We start from the raw sequence: 21,760 nt of genomic DNA on the forward strand, positions 1-21,760 counted from the left end.
AACTAAAGTCAATTGTTTTCATCTTTGTCTCTGGTGGGCAGTTGCAAAAGATGTAGTCTCGAACTCTACTGTTAAGTTTCTAATATGGGGTGCCTCAATTATTCTTCTACATAATATTCCAATGTCCAAACTCTTCTGTATAAATGGTTTGAGCTTTGTTTCATAGTGTCATATATGCAGATGATTAGGCATAATGTGTTCTTCTCACAAAACCTAAAGGACATTTTCATCAAGGTGCATTGCTCTCGAAGTATGTTTAAAAGTTGGAGAGGTAGGAGAAGAACCAGAAAGATAATTTCTGTCAGGTCATCAAAATTAATGTTACTTCATTCTTGAAAATACAAAAACTTCAAATTAGATTTTCCCCTTGGGTTTCCTCCAGGTGCTCTGGTTTCCTCCCACAGTCCGAAGATGAACAGATTAGGTGAATTAGCCAGGCTAAATTGCCCATAACGTTCAGGGTTGTGTAGGTTAGGTGCAAATATAGGATAGGAGACTGGGTCTGGGTGGGTTACTCTTCGGAGGGTCGGAGTGGACTTGTTGAGCCGAAGGGCCCGTTTTCACACTGTAGGGATTCTAATTCTAGTGTCATCTAAGGAGGGGAACAAAAAAGAAACAAGCCTAGAGTCTCAAAGCTATTTTGGAAATAGTTCTGCTAAAAAAATTAATTCTGGATTACAGTTCCAGAAACACTGGTGAACCTTTAGTCTCCAAAGTTTAACTTTTACTTTTATGGTCCTGGATCATAAAACTGTCATGAGCACTTTCAGTACTGGTTACTAAATTGCAAACAATTAAGTGACCAGTCATATTCCTCTACTCTTGGAAGTAAAAAACAATGGTACATGGGAACATAGATACAGGAGGAGGCCATTCAGCCTGTCAAGATTACTCTGTCATTCAACATAATCATGACAGATTGAACAATTCAGTCTCTTATCCACACTGTCCCAATAACCCTTTACACCATTGGTAATCAGAAATCTATCAACATTGACTATAACTGTATTCAGATGGAGCTTCTCCAGCACTCTGGGGTAGAGAATTCCAAAGATTTCCCACCCTCTCAGTAAAAACAAGATTTCCTCAATTCAGCATTAAATGGCATCCCCTTCATTTTTAAAAATTGTGCCTCCCAGTTCCAGACAGGGGAAATATATTACCTGTAGCTGAACTGTCTACTCTTTTCAGTATTTTGTAGTTTTCAATAATCAGCTCTTTCTTTGAAACTCTAGAGTCCAGTTTGCACAATTTTCTCTTTGTTGAACATTCCGACAACCATGGGAACAAGTCTGGCGAACCTTTGCTGGACTCGCACTATGGTAATATCTTTCCTGAATTAAGGAGACCAAAATGGCTCAAGCTACATCAGGTGTGGTCCATTCAGCTCCTATATAAATCAAAGCATGATTTCACTACTCCTTTAGTCAAAACCTCTTGCATTAGAGCCTAACAGTTCCATTACTTTCCAACCCCTCACCATTTAGGAAATGCACTGCATATTTGTTCCTGTTCCCAAGCCGGCTACCTAAAGTTTCTCCACATTAAATTCGATCTGCCATGTTCCTGCCCAATCATCAGGCCTATCTTGATCCTCCTGAAACATCTTTACGTCTGCCTGACACGCACACTCCTGCTTGGTTTTGTAGCATCTGCAAATTTAGCAATGTTACATTTGTTCTCAGTGTCCAAATCACTGACATATACTGTGAACAGTTACTGCTCAAGTACAGATCTTATCAGCAAGCCTCTAGGCACGGTCTGACAACGGGAGAATGACCTATTTATGCCTGCCTTCTGTTTTATGTTTGCTAGCCAATCCTTATTTTATGCCAGTAGATTATCTCCGATCCCATGTGCTTTAAATTTTGCTAACCTTCTGCAGGGATTTTATCAAAAGCTTTCTGAATTTCCAAGCATGTTTATGTCCATCAACTCCCCATTATCAGTAAAATCCTCACAAACCTACAACACAATGTCCCTAACACTGCACAGACTGTAATGGGGTAACTGAGGACATGGAGAGAATCAAATCTCTGATATTTATGGCTCTGACACTTTCCGGATTAACTTGCAGAATCACAGAGGGATGCGTTTGTTCCAAGGGAGAGGGAAAAGAAAAAAAATCAAATTGAGGGGAATATTGAAGTGCTTTTGGTCATCAAGCATCATAAAATTATTGCACTGACATGGTTTTAAGCAACACTACTTTAAGGGCAGCAACTTTCCAAGGTTAGTATTCCTTTAAAAGGTCAATAATTCAAAATTAATGGCAGAAATGATTCCGAATTGTTGATTTTTCAGCACTCTAAGGATCTATTTTCCAAACGATTGAAGCTGTTAATTAACAGAGTTGTGTTTCTGCTTTCCACTTGGGCAGTAAGAAGCACTTTAGACATTTTAATTTGATAAACAGATTGGAGAGAAGTTATCATATGGTAGGCTGAAGCTCCCTCTAACTTTGCCTGCTTTGAAATTGAGACATTCACTCAGTAAGCCATTTACAAATCTGAATACACTGCTTGTCTACCATGTATGTAAGGGCTGACAAGTTAATTTCAGCAAAGATTATCCTGACAGTTGCATACTGAAAGAGACCTTTTCCTCAGGCACTCAGATAATCTTGGTTTTAATGTAACCTCAATATAGAGCCCACACTTTCCACCCAACCGACACCCCCACATACGCATACACAGGTAAATCATAAGTGATAAAAGAGGCTAAACTCACATTTATTGATAATAAAGTTACTTTCATTAGTTACCAGGTAGGGGTAGGCGTACCACCTCCCCCCACCCCAAACCCCCACCTACAATTCCATGACACCCAGTGTTTTAGACCCCAAACCTAGCTAACACACTCGGTTGACATTAGCTGCAGTGTCAGTGAATGAAAACTCTACATGGTGAATCTAGAGAACCCTACATCAGCATCTGAAAGGACCAGTGCCAATTCTGTGAAGCTTCTCATCAAGATATTCTGTACTATCAGCAAATCTGTAAACGAGCAGATCTTTGGAGATACAGATTAATAAGAATTTTGTATTGGCTGCAGGACAAAAGGTTAAAAGGAAGGATGCTTTCTACACGATAAGGAATATTAGCTCCCATCATAAAGAACATTTTTGAATGAGCTGGGATGGAAACACATTACACACAAGAAATTAACCTTTCACTTTTCAAAGCAACAGTGATCTAATTACCAACTGTTTAGATTTTCCCCTTAATAGCCAACACTATTAATGTATAGAAGCCTAAGTATATCAAAACAGCTTGACCATGTTTATTCTAGCAACAGTGGCTCAATGGTTGCAGTCAGTGGACATAAATACCCCTTTTAAAACCAAATTAACTTAATGGAGATAGGAAGGTGCCTCGACACTTATCTGGAATAAAATAGGCCAGCGCAGCATTGCAGATTAGAATTTTTAAAATCATGTTTCACTTATTTGTTTTCCTCTGTGCAGGTTGCTAGGTCTCCCTAGTTATGCACCATTTAGAGTCTTTTCAATTAGCTGATATATGTATTTCATATTGAGTTTTTTTAAAGCATAAAATAAAACATTCCATGGTTTGTATCTGAATTGATGAACAAAGAGATCTAGAACACTTCACACCGCTTTATTCCAATGAATCACATTTCTCAATTGCAATTTCATGGGAATAAAACAATATTTAGCTCTCCACTCTCATTTCTACTTGTTATTGATCTACAACATCAAGGATATATTGAAAACAAGGCAAAACATCCTCTTTTCTCCCATATGACATTCATCCAAAATCAAGAGAAAAAAACATTTGCAGGCTAAACCTTTTGCCCATCCAATTTGAGATAGTATATAGTAGGAAATCGTACAATTCTCTAACTGAATAAAACTTTATTCAGATACCTTTCACTAGTGTGTGTTTATCTGTTGGAGATGATCGGGCAAGTACTCGGAGACTTGGCCAAACTTTATCAAGGCGTTCTTGTTCAACCTTAGGAAGCAAAAATATTAAATATGAAATCTCCTTCTAACAATTGATTCCAGAAATATAAAGTGACAATTCTAAATGACAGTATATAAAACTTTCTCAATGAGTTCTCCAAAGCAATCAAATAGGTTCATAAACCAAAAGTCACTATGCACTTAAATATGCACGTACTAAGACATTAAATGCCATAAAAGACATTGTTTTCTGTCCTCCCACCACTGTTAGCACAGAAATTGGTCTGGAAGGGTTTTTACTGCTTTTGGAAACTAACTACCACGGGGTCTTGGTTTGATAAATTTGGAATTAAATACAGATATACAGAAAAGAATTTAACCATCAGTGCCAAACCAAATATCCGGCGAAATGCTTTGCAAATTAAAGTGACACTACATTCTCAGTATAGAAAGCACAAAGTTTTTTGATGCATTCCTTTAATATGTTTCCAGGTAGTGGAAATAGGTTTCCAATATAACGCTCAGAGCAGCTTTCAGTATAAATGTATCAAGTTGCGTGACTGAGGAAAGAGCAAGACAATGGGGAACACTATCAATTAAATATACATATACCTAGATTTTCTACCTACAGCAAGTGGAGTAGGATGTTACAGTTTTCAAGGTTACCTTAAGTTAAACAGTGCTTTAGGCATCAGGAACACCACTAACTGGGAATACACTCATTTATAGATGGGAAGTTGAAGTTAACTCATTATGAATGTTTAAACAGCCTCTAGGCCAATTATCAGCTAACGGTGAATTTTGCACTTCAGAAACATGCACTACCTTTAATTCCTCATCTGGATGAGATGTCTGTACCAGTGCAACTGATTCTGTGAGCATTTCAGGGCAGAGGCTGTCAATCAGACTCTCATCCTGGAGATGTCTAAACCAACCTGAATGAGTTACCTACAAGCATGTGCATTGGATAACCAATAGCACAGATGAGCAAGCCAAGCAGCAGAATGTGTCAGAAAAGTTATTGCTGCAGGGGAGACAAGATTGATAACATCTTAGCTGAAAAGTTTGGACATTCAGATCCAAAGGCTTGTTTCTAAAATGACATTTTAAATTGGAGCACCATGCTAAATGGCTTTACAGTATTGCAATCCATTGAAGAAGTGAGTGAGCATGCAGCATAATGTAATCTTACATGATATTGTATAAAAATGCTCTCTAATACTTGCAAGTCATTGAAATGAAGAACTAGACTGCCCAGGGAAACTGCACAAGTGAAATGATGTGTGGATGTGTGTGGGGGTGAGTGTGTGTGGGGGTGAGTGTTATTTGTTGTTGAATACTGTCTTAAGGGGCTTCTTTTGGAACGTAGCAAACAATCAGGTCATGCACTCCCGCTATTCAAGGCTACGTTTAATAGCTCAAACACTGCATTTGAGCCAACAGGAAGTAAAGTGGTAAGAAATATGACAAACAGGCAGTGTTTGTTTTTCCACTGGCATTACTGCTGCAATGATGTTCTTTCTGCAGACAGATCTTTTTGTATTTGCTTTAAGCAGGAGGTATGAAAGAAAGTTCCATGGGTTCACGTAAATGAAGAAGAATGCCTTGATGATCACATATTAACCTTTGGACACCACCTTTAACATAGTGACAGGTTAGCATGGTCAAGGGAAAGCCTCCTCCTTCAGGCAAAATCCAAATTAAGGTATGGTTTCTTTGCAGAATACGCACCTCGGTAGGAACACCTATGCCTATAGGCTTGGGCACCATTAAAAGGTTGTCAAAGCAAGGCACACAGGAATGCTGGGCAAAATGGCCCCTAGAGTTTGTAAGGAAATACAACCAAGTGGGCAACCAATGGGAGAAAAGACATCCATAAGATCGAATGGAGGGAATCAGTGAGGAGTAGCTTCTGCAATCACAGGCTGGTTCTCTCCCTTGCCAAATGTGCAGTAGAACCAGCGTGTGATTTGACAAAGTTGGGAAAGTAAGTGATGAGGTCAATGTGTGAGCAGCAGCTGTTCGCCAGGGATTATGTTGCCTGGTAGTTCAGCAGTGATTGAAATTATTAAATAAGCAGAGAAAAATGAAAAGAAACAAAAACATTGATCATTTATTTGGTCATTGCAGATATTTCTCCTTTTCTCCCACTTACAGCGTTGTAACCAACTTCTAAACACCCACTAGGCACTGACAGAATTTATAACCGGTTGAATATTGTTAAGCAAGGCTAAGGAGGGAAATGGATTTAAAGGGGCATGCAAATGGAAAGGCAGGAATTATAGTGGTCAGACTTGTTTACTGTCTCGTTTGCTAGTGCCTGACCAAAAGGGTCAGGTGTTTCCATCAGGTATCATGGCTCAGTGGTTAGCACTGCTGCCTCATAGCACCAAAGTCCCAAGTTTCATTCCAGCCTTTGGCGACTGTGCAAAATCCACACAGACATTCTCCCCATCTCTGTTTGGGTTTCTTCTGGGTGCTCCGGTTTCCTCCCACAGTGCAAAGATATGCAGGTCAGGTGAATTGGCCATGCTAAATTGCCCATAGTGTTAGGTACATTAGTCAGAGTCAAACTGATCTGGGTGGGTTACTCTTGACAGGATCAGTGTGGATTGGTTGGGCCAAAGGGCCTGTTTCCACACTGTAAGGAACCTAATCAGAGAGAGTTGACAAGGGAAAATTAGGTGGGTACTAATAAAAGAGAGAAGATAAAGCAGCAACATCTCTCCACTTTACAGATCTTTGCCTCCTAGTACCACCTCGAAAGTCAAGTAGTGCCCAGAAGCCCTAGGCTACATGCTTGATCGGCTATCATACTAACCATAGCCATGTATTTAATAGGTGTCTGATTTTCAAATATAATTGCTGCCATCAGATCATACAACATTAAGTACAAATTAATGTGCCCAAAACCACGGATAAACAGGAATGCTTTGCAGTGGAGTCTGTATTTGCTATCTCAGCACTTGCTCCAACAACTAGTAAGCACAATGTGAAACTGACTAACTGCTCATGTTCTGAGTTCACTATCGATCGCTCGAGTGAACAGAGTAAATCATTAACAAAACAAACAGAAATCTTTTCACTTAATAGATATTAATGCAAAACCTTGACAGTGGGCAAGAATTTGAGCAGTGAAATGAACAGATGTAATTATCTACTAGATATTGTGCACATTTTAATCCCTCAATATGAACTGCATAAATGTTTAGTTAGTAGAGAAAACTTAGGTTCCAGCTCCTGGACTGAATATGATCTTTGAAAGCCTCACTATAGCTTTTGGATTTGAACATTTGGATTTGAAACCAGCCCATGGTTCCTGTACCATCAGGAGCCAAGGTGCTGGAGTTGCATGTTGAAGTAATGTACTCTCGTGCTTCTTCCTGTCCAGATAGACCACATTAAGATGGAGACTTGTATATTAAGAGGGTCAGAATGTCACAAGTATTTCAGAAAAACTTTCAATAAATGTAACTGTTGACAATTTTGGCATGTGAAATCAGTACCTTGCTTTCTGCTAGAGCAACAAGTAAGGTAATTCAGAACAAGAATTATTCAGGTTTTCAGTCCATTGTTGTGAAATTGGGGCAAGATGTGCTCGATACAAATACTGAAGCACAAGCTAGAAGTGCTTCTCATTGGCCTCCTGCCAATTTTGTAAGATTAATGATTCATTGATACCAGACCAGTTGGCTATTATAATGCATTTGACATAAGGCCTCCAAAATTCAACTCGGAAGGTGGATTTTTGCAGGAGTTCCTTTAGTTCAACATGAATTTCCACTTTTTTTTAAAAAAAAGGCCATCTCTTTTTCAAGGAAATGCCAGTTACATTTTGGCTAAAAATAGTACTGCAGTGTCTGTAGTTATGGTGCTTATGGTTTGCATTAGGAAACACATTCTGTGCCCATGGCAACAGACAAATATGCATGTAACGTTAAACTTCTGTTCCATGAAGCTTTTGTTACTTTAGAATACTGTAATAGGTTGACACTGTGGCTCAGCAGTTAGCACTCCTGTCTCTCACCTCCAGGAATTCTGTTCAATTCTACTCTGACACCTAACTGTGTGGAGTTTGCACATTCTCGCTGTGTCTGCGTGAGTTTTCTCTGGGTGCTCCGGTTTTCTCCCACAGTCCAGCAATGGGCAGGCTAGGTGGATTAGACATGGGAAGTGCAGGGTTATTGGTAGAGAGGTGGGATCCTCTTTGGAGGGCAGGTGTGGACTTGATGGGCCAAGTGGCCTGCTTCCATACTGTAGGGATTCTATGATTCTATCCCAGTTGCTCCAGCCAAAAGCCTGTTATTTGTTATTACTAGGAGTTGAATATTATCAAGCCTACCATGACAAAAGATAGCCAAGCAGGAGGCTGGGAGAACACAAGTCAGACAGCATCAGGAGGTGGAGAAGTTGACGTTTTGGGTGTAACCCTTCTTCAGAACTCAGGATGCTGCCTGGTTTGCTTTGTTCTCCCAGCCTCTGCTTGTCTACCTTAGATTCCAACATCTGCATGTTTTTTTTGTCTCTCACTATGACAAAGAGATCTGACAGTATGGTCATGGCTCAGTTGCTGGCGGCTGTGTGCATGTGATAGCTGTGGATTCTCATCTACCTCAGAACTAGACTGACTCTCCAGTGCACTACCTAGCAGATTCTGCACTAAGTTACAATCCTACGGATATTTTGAATGGCTTGCCTTTCAAGAAGGTTAAAAATTTGTTTGAATGGAAAGGGCAGTCTCCCCTCTCAATCAATGCCAAAAACAGGATGAGTGATGATTTGTTTTGATTGTGTTTTTGAGACGCTATAGGCATTGAACAGCCACCATTATAAATCAAACAATGAGAGGTGATAAGGTAGCACATAACTATTTTCCCCCATTCTTGCTTTAAGCTAGCACTCTGAAGAACAACAGTATAAGACAGTTCCGGATTTTATTACTGATGCTATCATATGGTTTCAAGCCTCCAGGTATTATAAAATTAGCAATGGTTTCCAAATCTGATCAATTACAAACAAATTTGCACAAAAGGAAAACAAAAAGATCCAATTTATCTTGTCATTCCAAACCCACCCCAAAGAAAGAAAGAAAGACAGTGACCTAACTGGCATACTTACCACCTATTGCACATTTAAAGAGATGCCTTAAATCATTCCATTGTTTTGCCAGTAATATAGGTTCTTAATATTTACAACACAGAACAACCCGTACAAAAAATAACCTTGCAATATCCTTCTGTGAGCCATGTAAAGTATTTACATTACAAAGGCCTGCAAGATGCAGTTTGTGTTGCCTCACAGGTCAGAATCAGAGTCGGTTCTGAATGTTAAACTGCTGGAAATTTAAAATTGTACACCTTGAAAAATTAAAAAAATGTTTTAGAATGTAGTCAATGTTTCCAAAACTTATTGTGAGTTGGTTTCCAAAGCTGAATTCTTGACAGGGAAGAGGAAACCTAAAAGAAAACTGTTGGGAAGTTTTGGTGTACCTCTAACTGGCCAGGAAGTGCTAACAGCAATGTTGACAGCATGAGCACTTAGAGGAGGATTGGGGGCAATGATTGGGAGGGTGGCTGTTTGAAGAAATCCATTTCACTTGCTTTCCTGGCTTAACTTTGGATTGAGATTAGCAATGACAAGTTGTCTGACAATTCCTTCAGCTTTATTCTTGGTTACTTGTCCCTGCACTATAAACTCCCGTTACCGTGGACGTTACTCTGCATCTCATCATTGGTGAGAGTCATACCTCGCCCTTCTCGTTGCGGATAAGCCGGTTGAATTCTTTTCCTTCTAGACACAGAAAGTCTTCTCCAGGGTGGATTATGCCACACTTTGTGGCAATGGCACGTGCAGTATTAATATTGTCTCCAGTCACCATTCGAACAGTTATACCAGCTCGCTGACACTTCAATATGGCTTCTGGAACCTGCAACGGCAACAGTCAACCCTCAGTGACCAAATAGAACTACGTACAATCCATTTACTAATGCAGTGTACTGCATTACCTTTTGAAAGGAAGAAAAATAATAATTCACCACTTTCTCAATTTATTTATTTATTTTCCACTATTGAAGCACTAACAGTAATAATTTTCTAGAAGACATTTTTGTGACTATCGCATTAGTTACTTTCTGAATTTGTAATTTTACAAAAAAACAAAAGAATCTGAGCAATTAATACCACAGTCTCTGCAAACATGGTTAAAGCTCCCTAATAATGCATCATTGTATTCAGACAGAAGGAAGGAATGAATATACCTATTTTGCAAAAAAAACTTTTCTTCTGATCAGTTACAGCAAATGAAACATGCATATAAGAGCATAATAAAAAAGTTTGTGATACTGAAGTAGAATTAGATTCATACAAAAACAAAAGGCTTTCAGACAAATGGAGAAACTAAATAGTAAACTAGTATCGCAATTTTTTTTAAATAAGGGTCGAAGAATGAACATTTAACTGTGTACTACTGCAAAATGGAAAAGGATCAGAGTTTCCAGAAATTGTAGAGTATCAAAAATGAAAACTTGACACTTGATACACATTTACTGTTTAACTATTCTCACGATGCAAAATGGGGCAAATTCTGGACTCAGCCTTAGAAAATGAGGCAACTAAAATGTGTGGGGGGAATTTGGGAAATGGAAAAGGAGTGGAGGAGGGGGAAATGGTGGTACATTTCACGATGCATATTGAGGTCACTCAGGATGTACAGTCGGGAATAGGTTAAATGCAATAAACACTGACGTAAGTTGACATGGAATAATAAAAGCCTTTCAACACAGGCAATAAAATTAGCTGGCAGAGGTGTAATTATTTTCACCAAGAAAATGGAATCAACTGAACTGTTTGTGGTTCTTCAGAAAGGGACTTGTTTATTTATAGATAATAAGCATCTCCAGGCATACTGTGAACAAGTTGTTCAGCATGTGATTTCAAAGAATTTAAAATAGGAATAAGCTGTTAAGACGATATCAGGTACTCGTTGCTATACATTATTTAAAGCGCACTGCATTGTTCAGCATTATTCTTGAACTATTAACTTCTCAGGCACATAATTATACTTGCTCTCAATTTCAATAAACCCTGTCAAAGAAATCAATCATCTCAAAATGGCTGTCTTGAAAAATGAAACATGATGTTTTCTTTCCCAGTTTAGACAGTGGAGGTGGCACGGCAGCTCAGTAGTTAGCACTGCTGCCTCACAGCACCAAGGACCTGGGTTCGATTCCACCCTCGGGCAATCAATTGTGCAGAGTTTGCATATTTTTCCTGTGTCTGCATGGGTTTCCTCCAGATCCCTCCTACAGTCCAAACTTATGCAAGTTAGGTAGATTGGCCGCGTAAATTCCCCACAGAGACCAGGGATGTGCAGGCTAGATGGATTCGCCATGGGAAATGCAGAGTTACAGGGCTCGGGTAAGGGAGTGTGTCTGGGTGGGATGCTGTTCGAACGGTTGGTGTGGTCTCTATGGGCCAAATGGCCTGCTTCCACACTGTAGGAATTCTACGATCTTTGATTATATTTTCCTCAGGATTCCTCACAGCATTCAACAGAAATTTGCTCATCCCTTAATAGCTTAGCTTTTTAACAAAAAAAAATCATTCATGGGATGACAGTGTCATTAGCTAAACCAGGATTTATTGCCCCTAAGTGTTCTACAGTATGTGGTGTTGAGCTGCTTTCTTGAACTGCTGTGGCCCCTGAAGTTTAGGGACACCCATTGTGCTTTCAGGAAAGATTTTGACCTGATGACAAACGGTGTTGCAATTTTACATCAGGATAGTGTGTGACTTGAAGGGGAGCTTGCAGTTAGTAGAGGTTAGGGCTTTGGAAGGTGCTGTTGAAGAAGCTTTAGTGAGTTGCTGCAGGGTTTTTTCCGAAATGGTGCATTGGGTTGCCATTGTGCAGTGGTGGAAGGACTAAAAGTTGAAGTTAGTGATGGATACTAATCAAGCAGGTTGTTTGCCCCAGCCAGTATTGAGCTTTGAGTGTTGATGAATCTGTGCTCAGGCAAGTGCGGAGTATTACATGATACCCTGACCTGTATGTTATTAGGTATTAGATATACATGGGGAGTCAGAAGGCGAGCTACCCACCTAACCTCTGAGTTGCTGTTATAGCCACATTTATTTGGTTGATCCAGTTCAGTTTCTGGACAATGGTAGCCATGTTCTTCCACCCCCCTCACCCCACCCCAACCACAATGTTTTGTGTCAGTAGGGGATTCAGCAAAGGTGACAAACATAAAAAATAGAAGGAGTAGGCCATTCAGCCTCTTGGACACTTTTAGTCTTTAGAAATTTTCTCCTTTCTTAAATAGATTTGAGATTTGGGCTCCAAAGCTTTCAATGGTAGGCTGTTCCAATCTCTGAGTGAAGACATTTCTCAACCGAAATCTATATGGTCTACCCAAAGACCTGCTTTTAAATTCTCCAGACAATGGAATCATCATCCTTGGATCCAGTCTGCCCAATTCTGTCATATACTTTGATGAAATCCCTCTCCTTCTTCTACATTAAATGAATACAGGCCCAGTCAGCTCAAACTCTCATGACCAATCTGCCAGGCCGGAATCAGTCTGGTGAGTCTTTGCTGCACTCCCTCTACAGTAAGTAATGGTTTTATTCTGTAAGAATTGCACACAATAGCCTTGTGTTTTCTCACCTGTACAGCTGTAAATTCATTAGTAATGCCATTGATTGTCACTGGGAGATGTTTAGATCCTTCTCATGGGGAGATGGTCATTTTTACACAAGTGTCAGACACAAATGCAACTTTTCACTTCCAAAACCATGCCTGATATTGTTCAGGTCTCCATTCATATAAACATGGATGGCTTCAGTATTTGAGAAGTTGCTGAACATTGTTAGTTGCACAATGACAATCCCACCCATGACCATATATGATGGAGGTAACACTGTACATGAAGATGGATGGGCCTACAACACTCCTGCAAGAAACTCCTTTAGTAAATATCCTGAAACTAAGATGATTAACCTGCAACAACCACAATCATCATCTTTTGTGCTGGGTGTGACTTTAGCCAGTTTTGCTAGATCCCTTTCATGCCACATCAAATGCAACCTTGATATAATGGGCAGTCAGTTCACTTCATCTCTGGCCCATGCTTGATCAAGGTTGTTATGGGGCGGGGGGGGGGGGGGGGGGGGGGGGGGAAGCAGAGACTTGGTAGCTCTGACTGAATACAAAGTGAGCAATGAACGGGATATTGCCAAGTAAATGGCATTCAGTAGCTTTTTCAATGACCCCTATCACTCAGGTGAGTCACTGTGGATTGTTGAGGAATTAATAGTTCCTTGAAAGCGGGTTGCAGGTAGATAGGATAGTGAAGGCAGTGTTTGGTATGCTTTTCTTTATTGGTCAGAGCATCGAGTGTATGAGTTAGGAGATCATGTTGTGGCTGTACAGGACATTGGTTAGGCCGCTGTTGGAATACTGTGTGCAATTCTGGACTCCTTCCTATCGGAAGGATGTTTGAAACTCGAAAGTGTTCAGAAAAGATTTACAAGGATGTTGCCAGGGTTGGAGGATTTGAGCTATAGGGAGAGGCTGAATAGGCTGGGGCTGTTTTCCCTGGAGCAGAGGTTGAGGGGTGACCTTATAAAAAAGGTTTGTAATAGCATGATAGGGTAAATAGACAAAGGCTTTTCCCTAGGATGAGGGAGTCCAGAGTTAGAGGGCATTGTTTAGGATGAGAGGGGAAAGATATAGAAGGGACCTATGGGGCAACTTTTTCACAGTGGTGCGTGTATTGAATGTGCTGCCAGAGGAAGAGGAGGAGGCTGGTACAATTACAGCATTTTCAAGGCATCTGGATGGGTGTATGAATAGGAAGGGTTTAATAGACAATAGATGCAGGAGTAGGCCATTCTACCCTTCGAGCCAGCAACACCATTCATTATGATCATGGCTGATCATCCTCAACCAATATCCTGTTCCTGTTTTATCCCCATAACCCTTGATTCCACTATCCTTAAGAGCTCTATCCAACTCTTTCTTGAAAGTATTTAGAGACTTGGTCTCCACAGCCTTCTGGGACAGAGCATTCCATACACCCACCACACTCTGGGTGAAATAGTTTCTCCTCAACTCTGTTCTAAGTGGCCTACCCCTTATTTTTAAACTGTGCCCTTTGGTTTGGGACTCACCCATCAGCAGAAACATGCTTCCTGCCTCCATAGTGTCCAATCCTTTAATAATCTTATATATCTCAATCAGATCCTCGTAGTCTTCCAAACTCAAGAGTATACAAGCCCAGTCGCTCCAACCTTTCAGCGTAAGATAGTCCCACCATTCCGGGAATCGACATCGTGAACCTATGCTGCACTCCCTCAATAGCCTGAATGTCTTTCCTCAAATTTGGAGACCAAAACTGCACACAATATTCCAGGTGCGGTCTCACCAGGGCCCTGTAGAGCTGCAGAAGGACCTCTTTGTTTATATACTCAATTCCTATTGTTATGAAGGCCAGCATGCTATTAGCTTTCTTCACTGCCTGCTGTACTTGCATGCTTACTTTCGTTGACTGATGTACAAGAACTGGATTAGTGGTGCTGGAAGAGCACAGCAGTTCAGGCAGCATCCGAGCAGTAAAATCGATGTTTCGGACAAAAGCCTTTCATCAGGAATACAGGCAGAGAGCCTGAAGGGTGGAGAGATAAGCTAGAGGAGGGTGGGGGGAGAAGGAACACCTAGATCTCGTTGTACTGCCCCTTTACCTAACTGGACTCCGTTTAGGTAGTAATCTGCCTTCCTGTTCTTGCCACCAAAGTGGATAACCACACATTTATCCCCATTAAACTACATCTGCCATGCATCCGTCCACTCACCTAACCTGTCCAGGTCACCCTGTATTCTCCTAACATCCTCCTCACATTTCACCCTGCCACCCAGCTTTGTCTCATCAACAAATTTGCTAATATCACTTTTAATACCTTCATCTATATCATTAATGTACATTGTAAAAAACTGCTGTCCCAGCACTGATCCCTGCGGCACACCACTGGTCACCACCTGCCATTCCGAAAGGGAGACATTTATCACTACTCTTTTTCCTGGTCAGCCAACTAATTTTCAATCCATGTCAGTATTTTGCCCCTAATACCATGAGCCCTAATTTTGCTCCTATGTGGGACCTTATCAAAGGCTTTCTGAAAGACCAGGTATACTACATCCACTGGATCTCCCTTGTCCATCTTCAGAGCTACATCCTCAAAATATTCCAGGAGATTAATCAAGCATGATTTCTCCTTCATAAATCTACGCTGACTCTAACCTATCCTGTTCCTGCTATCCAGATGTCATAATTTCGTCCTTTATAATTGACTCCCGCATTTTTCCCAACACTGAGGTCAGACTAACTGGTCTATAATTCTTTGTTTTTTCTCTCCCTCCTTTCTTAAAAACTGGGACAACATGAGCCACCCTCCAATCTGCAGGGACTGATCCTGAATCTATAGAACATGGGAAAATGATCACCAATGCATCCACAACTTCTAGAGCCACCTCCTTCAGTACCCTGAGATGCAGACCATCAGGTCCCAGGGACTTATCAGTCTTCAGACCTAAAAGTCTCTCCAACACCATTTCCTACCTAATACAAATTCCCTTCAGTTCAGGTCCTTCAGCCACTATTACATCTGGGAGATTAGATCTGTCTTCACTGGGGAAGACACGAGCAAAGTACCAATTCAACTCTTCTGCCATTTCTTTGTTCCCTGTAATAAATTGACCCATTTCTGTCTTCAAGGGCCCAATTTCAGTCTTAACCATTTTTTTTTTCTTTTCACATACCTTAAAAAAAGCCTTTACTATCCTCCTTTACATTTTTGGCCAGTTTACCTTCGTACCTTATTTTTTCTCTGCGTATTTCCATTTTAGTTATCCTCTGTTGTTCTTTAAAAGCTTTCTAGTCCTCGGTTTTCCCACTCATCTTTGCTAGGTTATATTTTTTCCCTTTTGTCTTTATATAGTCCTTAACTTCCCTTGTCAGCCACGGCCACGCCTGCCTCCCCTTAGGATCTTTCTTCCTTTTTGGAATGAACTGATCCTGCATCTTCTGCATTATACCCAGAAATACCTGCCATTGTTGTTCCACTGCCATCCCTGTGAGGGTATTGCACCATTGAACTTTGGCCAGCTCATCCCTCATAGTTCCATAGTTTCCCTTATTCAACTGAAATATTGTCACTTCCGATTCTACCCTCTCCCTTTCAAACTGCAAAGTAAAGCTTTTTGTATTGTAGTCATTACCTCTTAATGGCTCCTTTACTTAGAGGTCCCTGGTCAAATCCGGTTTATTGCACAACACTGGTTTGGAGGGATATGGGCCAGGTGCTGGCAAATGGGACTACATTAGGTTAGGATATGTGGTCGGCATGGACAAGTTGGGCTGAATTGTCTGTTTGTGTTGTACATCTGACTCCACAATTGGTTGGATTGGATATTTTTCAGCTTTTTGCTGACAGAACATACCTGGACAATATTCCACACTGTGGCAAAAGCCTAGTTTGTGGCTGCATTGACACAGTTTGGCTAGGACACAGCAAACTCTGGAGCCAAGTCTTCAAATCTATTGCTGTAATATTGTCAGGGTCCCCATAGTCTTTGAGAAGTAAGGCACTTGATACTTAATGTGTGGAGTGAACTGAATTGGCTGACAACTGGCATCTGTAATGCTGTGGACTTCAGCAGGAGACTGAGATGATCACTCACTCAGCTGGCACAAGGTAATTAAAATTAACCCTAACCCTACTGCTTCAGCCTCAACTTTTGCAATAGAACACTGGGCTCCCTCATTGGGAATGGGATTCTTTTAGGAGCCTTTTCCTCCCATCACTTAACCTTCGTGCCCGATGCAAGACACAGGCTCCTCAAAACTATTGTTAAATTTGACTTTGGGCTTACAATGTGGTGAGGCAAGGGAGAGGTGTGAGAATAGGTCAAAAGTCAAGAATAGCTTTTGTACAACCAACCAGCAGGTGGAAGTGCAACACTAACAGATAGCACTCTTAACTCCATAGCTTTCACAGGTCACAAATAGAGCATTTCGTCCAACTAGCCCACACCCAGTTAATGCTCCTCAGAATCCATCGCCCACTCGCCTTCATCTAACCCCATTAATGTGACCTTCTAATTCTTTCTCCCTCATGTTCTTAAGTGGATTCTGGGTAATCCAAGATGGAGGACAGGAAAAATTTCTGGCTGTAAGAGCTGCCCTTTTTTTTTTGAGGTATTTTAGGTGTTGGAGGTGATTTCCTCGAATTCCAGAAGTAGTAATTACTGTTTTGTATGCTGTTGCATTTTTTTGGAACTTTGGGGGGGAAAATAAAGTCAAAACAACAGCAGTTTAAAAGAGGGGAGAGGGGCAGAGGGGGAGACTGTACAGCCTTTGCTGTTTGAATGTGTGTATCGCTGGACATCGGAGTGCATCTGGGAACATTGACAAACAGTGAAATTCACAACTAATCTTGGAGGAACTGTTGGGCAAAGTTCACAGCACAGAATCAGATAAGTTAATTGTTGTTTTAAGTCTGTCCAATAGAAAGGCTGCAGTAGTGGTACAGTGGATTCTTGCTTGATTATATGTTTTTGGAGATAAGTCTCTTGATTAAACTTAAAATATAAGCCATAGCTACTAATTTAACCTGGGGCAGTGTTTGTTGAGGAATAAGATGGTGTTATTTTCTGGGTCTGTAGATTGTGAAGGAGCAAAAATGGCCCTTGCAGCGATATGTACTTCTTGTCAGATGTGGGAGTTTAAAGGGAGTTTAAGGGTTACTGTGGATTATATCTGCCATAAATGCTGTTGGATGCAAATCTTATCAGATCGAGTGGATTGGTTGGAGAGACAAATAGAAGAGATGAGGAATTTGCAACAGCTACAGTATGTGATGGATAGTAGTTATACAAAGGAGGGGGGAGTCTCAGATACAGTCACATAGATGGGTTAACTCCAGGAAGGGTAAGAGGGGTAGGCAGCTAGAGCAGGAGTCTTTTGTGGATATACCCATTGCAAACAGGTATATTGTTTTGGAAAATGTAAGGGGTGATGGATTCTCAGGGGAGCGTAGCCAAGTTTCTGGTATTGAGATTGGCTCTAATGCAACGAGGGGTACGTCAGCTTCCAAGAGATCAATTGTGTTAGGGGATTCTGTAGTCCAAGGTACAGACAGACGTTTCTGTGGCCAGCAGAAAAAAAATGAATGGTGTGTTGTTTCCCTGGTGCCAGGATCAAGGATGTCTCAGAGAGGGTGCAGAATGTTCTCACAGGGGAAGAGGGGCCAGCAGAAGATCGCTGTCCACATTGGAACCAACGACATTGGAAGGGAAAAATTTGAGACTCTGAAGGGAGATTACAGAGAGTTAGGTAGAATTTTAAAAAGGAGGTCCTCAAGGGTAGTAATATCTGGATTACTCCCAGTGCTAAGAGCTAGTGAGGGCAGGAATAGGAGGATAGAGCAGATGAATGCCTGGCTGAGGAGCTGGTGTATGGGAGAAGGATTCACATTTTTGGATCATTGGAATCTCTTTTGGGGTAGAAGTGGCCTGTACAAGGAGGACGGACTGCACCTAAATTGGATGGGGACTAATATACTGACAGGGAAATTTGCTAGAACTGCTTGGGAGGATTTAAACTAGTAAGGTGTGGGGGTGGGACCCAGGGAGACAGTAAGGAAAGAGATCGATTTGAGACGGGTACAGCTGAGAACAGAAGTGAGTCAAACAGTCAGGGCAAGCAGGGACAAGGTAGGACTAATAAATTAAACTGCATTTATTTCAATGCAAGGGGCCTAACAGGGAAGGCAGATGAACTCCGAGCATGGTTAGGAACATGGGACTGGGATATCATAGCAATTACGGAAATATGGCTCAGGGATGGGCAGGACTGGCAGCTGAATGTTCCAGGATACAAATACTACAGGAAGGATAGAAAGGGAGACCAGAGAGGAGGGGGACTGGCATTTTTGACAAGGGATAGCATTACAACTGTGCTAAGGGAGAATATTCCCAGAAATACATCCAGGGAAGTTATTTGGGTGGAACTGAGAAATAAGAAAGATATGATCACTTATTGGGATTGTAATATAAACCCCCCAATAGTCAGAGGGAAATTGAGAAACAAACTTGTAAGGAGATCTCAGCTATTTGTAAGAATAATAGGGTGGTTCTGCTAGGGGATTTTAACTTTCCAAACATCAACTGGGACTACCATAGTGTTAAAGGTATAGATGGAGAGGAATTTCTTAAAATGTGTACAAGACAATTTTCTGATTCAGCATGTGGATGTACCTACTAGAGAAGGTGCAAAACTTGACCTACTCTTGGGAAATAAGGCAGGACAGGTGACTGAGGTGTCAGTGGGGGAGCACTTTGGGGCCAGCGGCCATAATTCTATTTGTTTTAAAATAGTGATAGAAAAGGACTGACCAGATCTAAAAGTTGAAGTTCTAAATTGGAGAAAGGCCAATTTTGACGGTATTAGGCAAGAACTTTCAAAAGCTGATGGGAGGCAGATGTTCGCAGGTAAAAGGAATGGCTGGAAAATGGGAAGCCTTCAGAAATGAGATAACAAGAATCCAGAGAAGGGGAAGGCTGGATGACTGAAGAAATTGAGGGTTTGGTTAAGAAAAAGAAGGAAGCATATGTCAGGTACAGACAGGTTAGATCGATTGAATCCTTAAAGTATAAAGAAAGTAGGATTTTACTTAAGAGGGAAATCAGGAGGGCAAAACGGGGACAGGAGATAGCTTTGGCAAATAAAATTAAAGGAGAATCCAAAGGGGTTTTACAAATATATTAAGGACAAAAGGGTAACTAGGGAGAGAATAGGGCCCAAAGATCAGCAAGGCAGCCTTTGTGTGGAGCCACATAAAATAGGGGGAGATACTAAATGAATATTTTGCATCAGTATTTACTGTGGAAAAGGACATGGAAGATATAGACTGTAGGGAAATAGATGGTGACATCTTGCAAAATGTCCAGATTACAGAGGAGGAAGTGCTGGATGTCTTGAAATGGTTAAAGGTGGGTAACTCTCCAGGACCTGATCAGGTGTACCCAAGAACTCTGTGGGAAGCTAAAGAAGTGATTGCTGGGCCTCTTGCAGAGATATTTGTATCATCGATAGTCACAGGTGAGGTGCCGGAAGACTGGAGGTTGGCAAATGTGGTGCCACTGTTTAAGGGCAGTAAGGACAAGCCAGGGAACTATAGACCAGTGAGCCTGACTTCGGTGGTGGGCAAGTTGGTGGAGGGAATCCTGAGGGACAGGATGTACATGTATTTGGAAAAGCAAGGACTGATTAGGGATAGTCAACATGGCTTTGTGCGTGGGAAATCATGTCTCACAAACTTGATTGAGTTTTTTTCAAGTAACAAAGAAGATTGATGAGGGCAGAGCAGTAGATGTGATCTATATGGACTTCAGTAAAATGTTTGACAAGGTTCCCCATGGGAGACTGATTAGCAAGGTTAGATCTCATGGAATACAGGGAGAACTAGCCATTTGGATACAGAACTAGCTGAAAGGTAGAACACAGAGGTTGGAGGTGGAGGGTTGTTTTTCAGACTGGAGGCCTGTGACCAGTGGAATGCCACAGGGATCGGTGCTGGACCCTCTATGTTTTGTCATTTATGTAAATGATTTGGATATGAGCATAAGAGGTACAGTTAGTAAGTTTGCAGAGGACACCAAAATTGGAAGTGTAGTGGACAGCTAAGAGGGTTACCTCAGATTACAACAGGATCTTGACCAGATGAGCCAATGGGCTGAGAAGTGGCAGATGGAGTTTAATTCTGATAAATGTGAGGTGCTGCATTTTGGGAAAGCAAATCTTAGCAGGACTTCTACACTTAATGGTAAGGTCCAAGGGAGTGTTACTGAACAAAGACTTTGGAGTGCAGGTTTGTACCTCCTTGAAAGTGGAGTTGCAGGTAGATAGGATAGTGAAGGCGTCGTTTGGTATGCTTTCTTTTATTGGTCAGAGTATGGAGTACAGGAATTGGGAGGTCATGTTGCGGCTGTACAGGACATTGTTAGGCCACTGTTGGAATATTGCATGCAATTCTGGTCTCCTTCCTATCGGGAAGATGTTGTGAAACTTGAAAGGGTTCAGAAAAGATTTACAAGGATGTTGCCAGGGTTGGAGGATCTGAGCTACAGGGAGAGGCTGAACAGGCTGGGGCGGTTTTCCCTGCAGCGTCGGAGGCTGAAGGGTGACCTTATAGAGGTTTAAAAATTATGAGGGGCATGGATAGGATAAATATGCCTAGTCTAGAACTAGAGGGCATAGTTTTCGGGTGAGAGGGGAAAGATATATAAAAAAAGAGACCTAAGGGGCAACTTTTTAACACAGAAGGTGGTACTTGTATGGAATGAGCTGCCAGAGGAAGTGGTGGAGGCTGGTACAGTTGCAACATTTAAGAGGCATTTGGATGGATATATGAATAGGAAGGGTTTGGAGGGATATGGGCCAGGTGCTGGCAGGTGGGACTAGATTGAGTTAAGATATCTGGTCGGCATGGACCGAAGGGTCTGTTTCCATGCTGTACATCTTTATGCCTCTATGACTGCAAGTCTTTGCTTGTCACGTCAACTAAAGCTGTGAGCATTAAATTCTAGACAATCAGGGCAAATTTTTCCACCTGTATTGACTATTAGTCAAACTCTTTCACTTAAAAAGGCTTTACCAGGTTTCTCCTAGCTTCTCCTTTCTAGAGAAAAAGGCACCAGTTTATTAACTATTTACTCAAAAAAAAAGCCCCTTATTACTGGTCTCAAAATAGATTTATGGTTGAGTGTAACTTCAT

General features: G+C 41.3%; 1 protein-coding gene across 6 annotated transcripts in view; it reads right to left on the reverse strand.

Moving 5' to 3' along the window:
* LOC132828364 (plasma membrane calcium-transporting ATPase 1-like) overlaps positions 1–21,760 on the reverse strand; it is a 227,553-nt gene that overhangs the window by 40,125 nt on the left and 165,668 nt on the right. For all 6 annotated transcript variants that reach the window (XM_060845401.1, XM_060845402.1, XM_060845398.1 and 3 more), the window contains 2 exons: positions 9,675–9,854; positions 3,890–3,977 (listed from right to left, as the gene is read on the reverse strand). In XM_060845401.1, coding sequence (XP_060701384.1) covers positions 3,890–3,977; positions 9,675–9,854 — 268 coding nt within the window. The remainder of the gene's footprint in view (positions 1–3,889; positions 3,978–9,674; positions 9,855–21,760) is intronic.

This window comes from Hemiscyllium ocellatum, chromosome 26 (assembly GCF_020745735.1).
Source record: "Hemiscyllium ocellatum isolate sHemOce1 chromosome 26, sHemOce1.pat.X.cur, whole genome shotgun sequence".
NCBI classification, from domain to species: Eukaryota; Metazoa; Chordata; class Chondrichthyes; order Orectolobiformes; family Hemiscylliidae; genus Hemiscyllium; species Hemiscyllium ocellatum.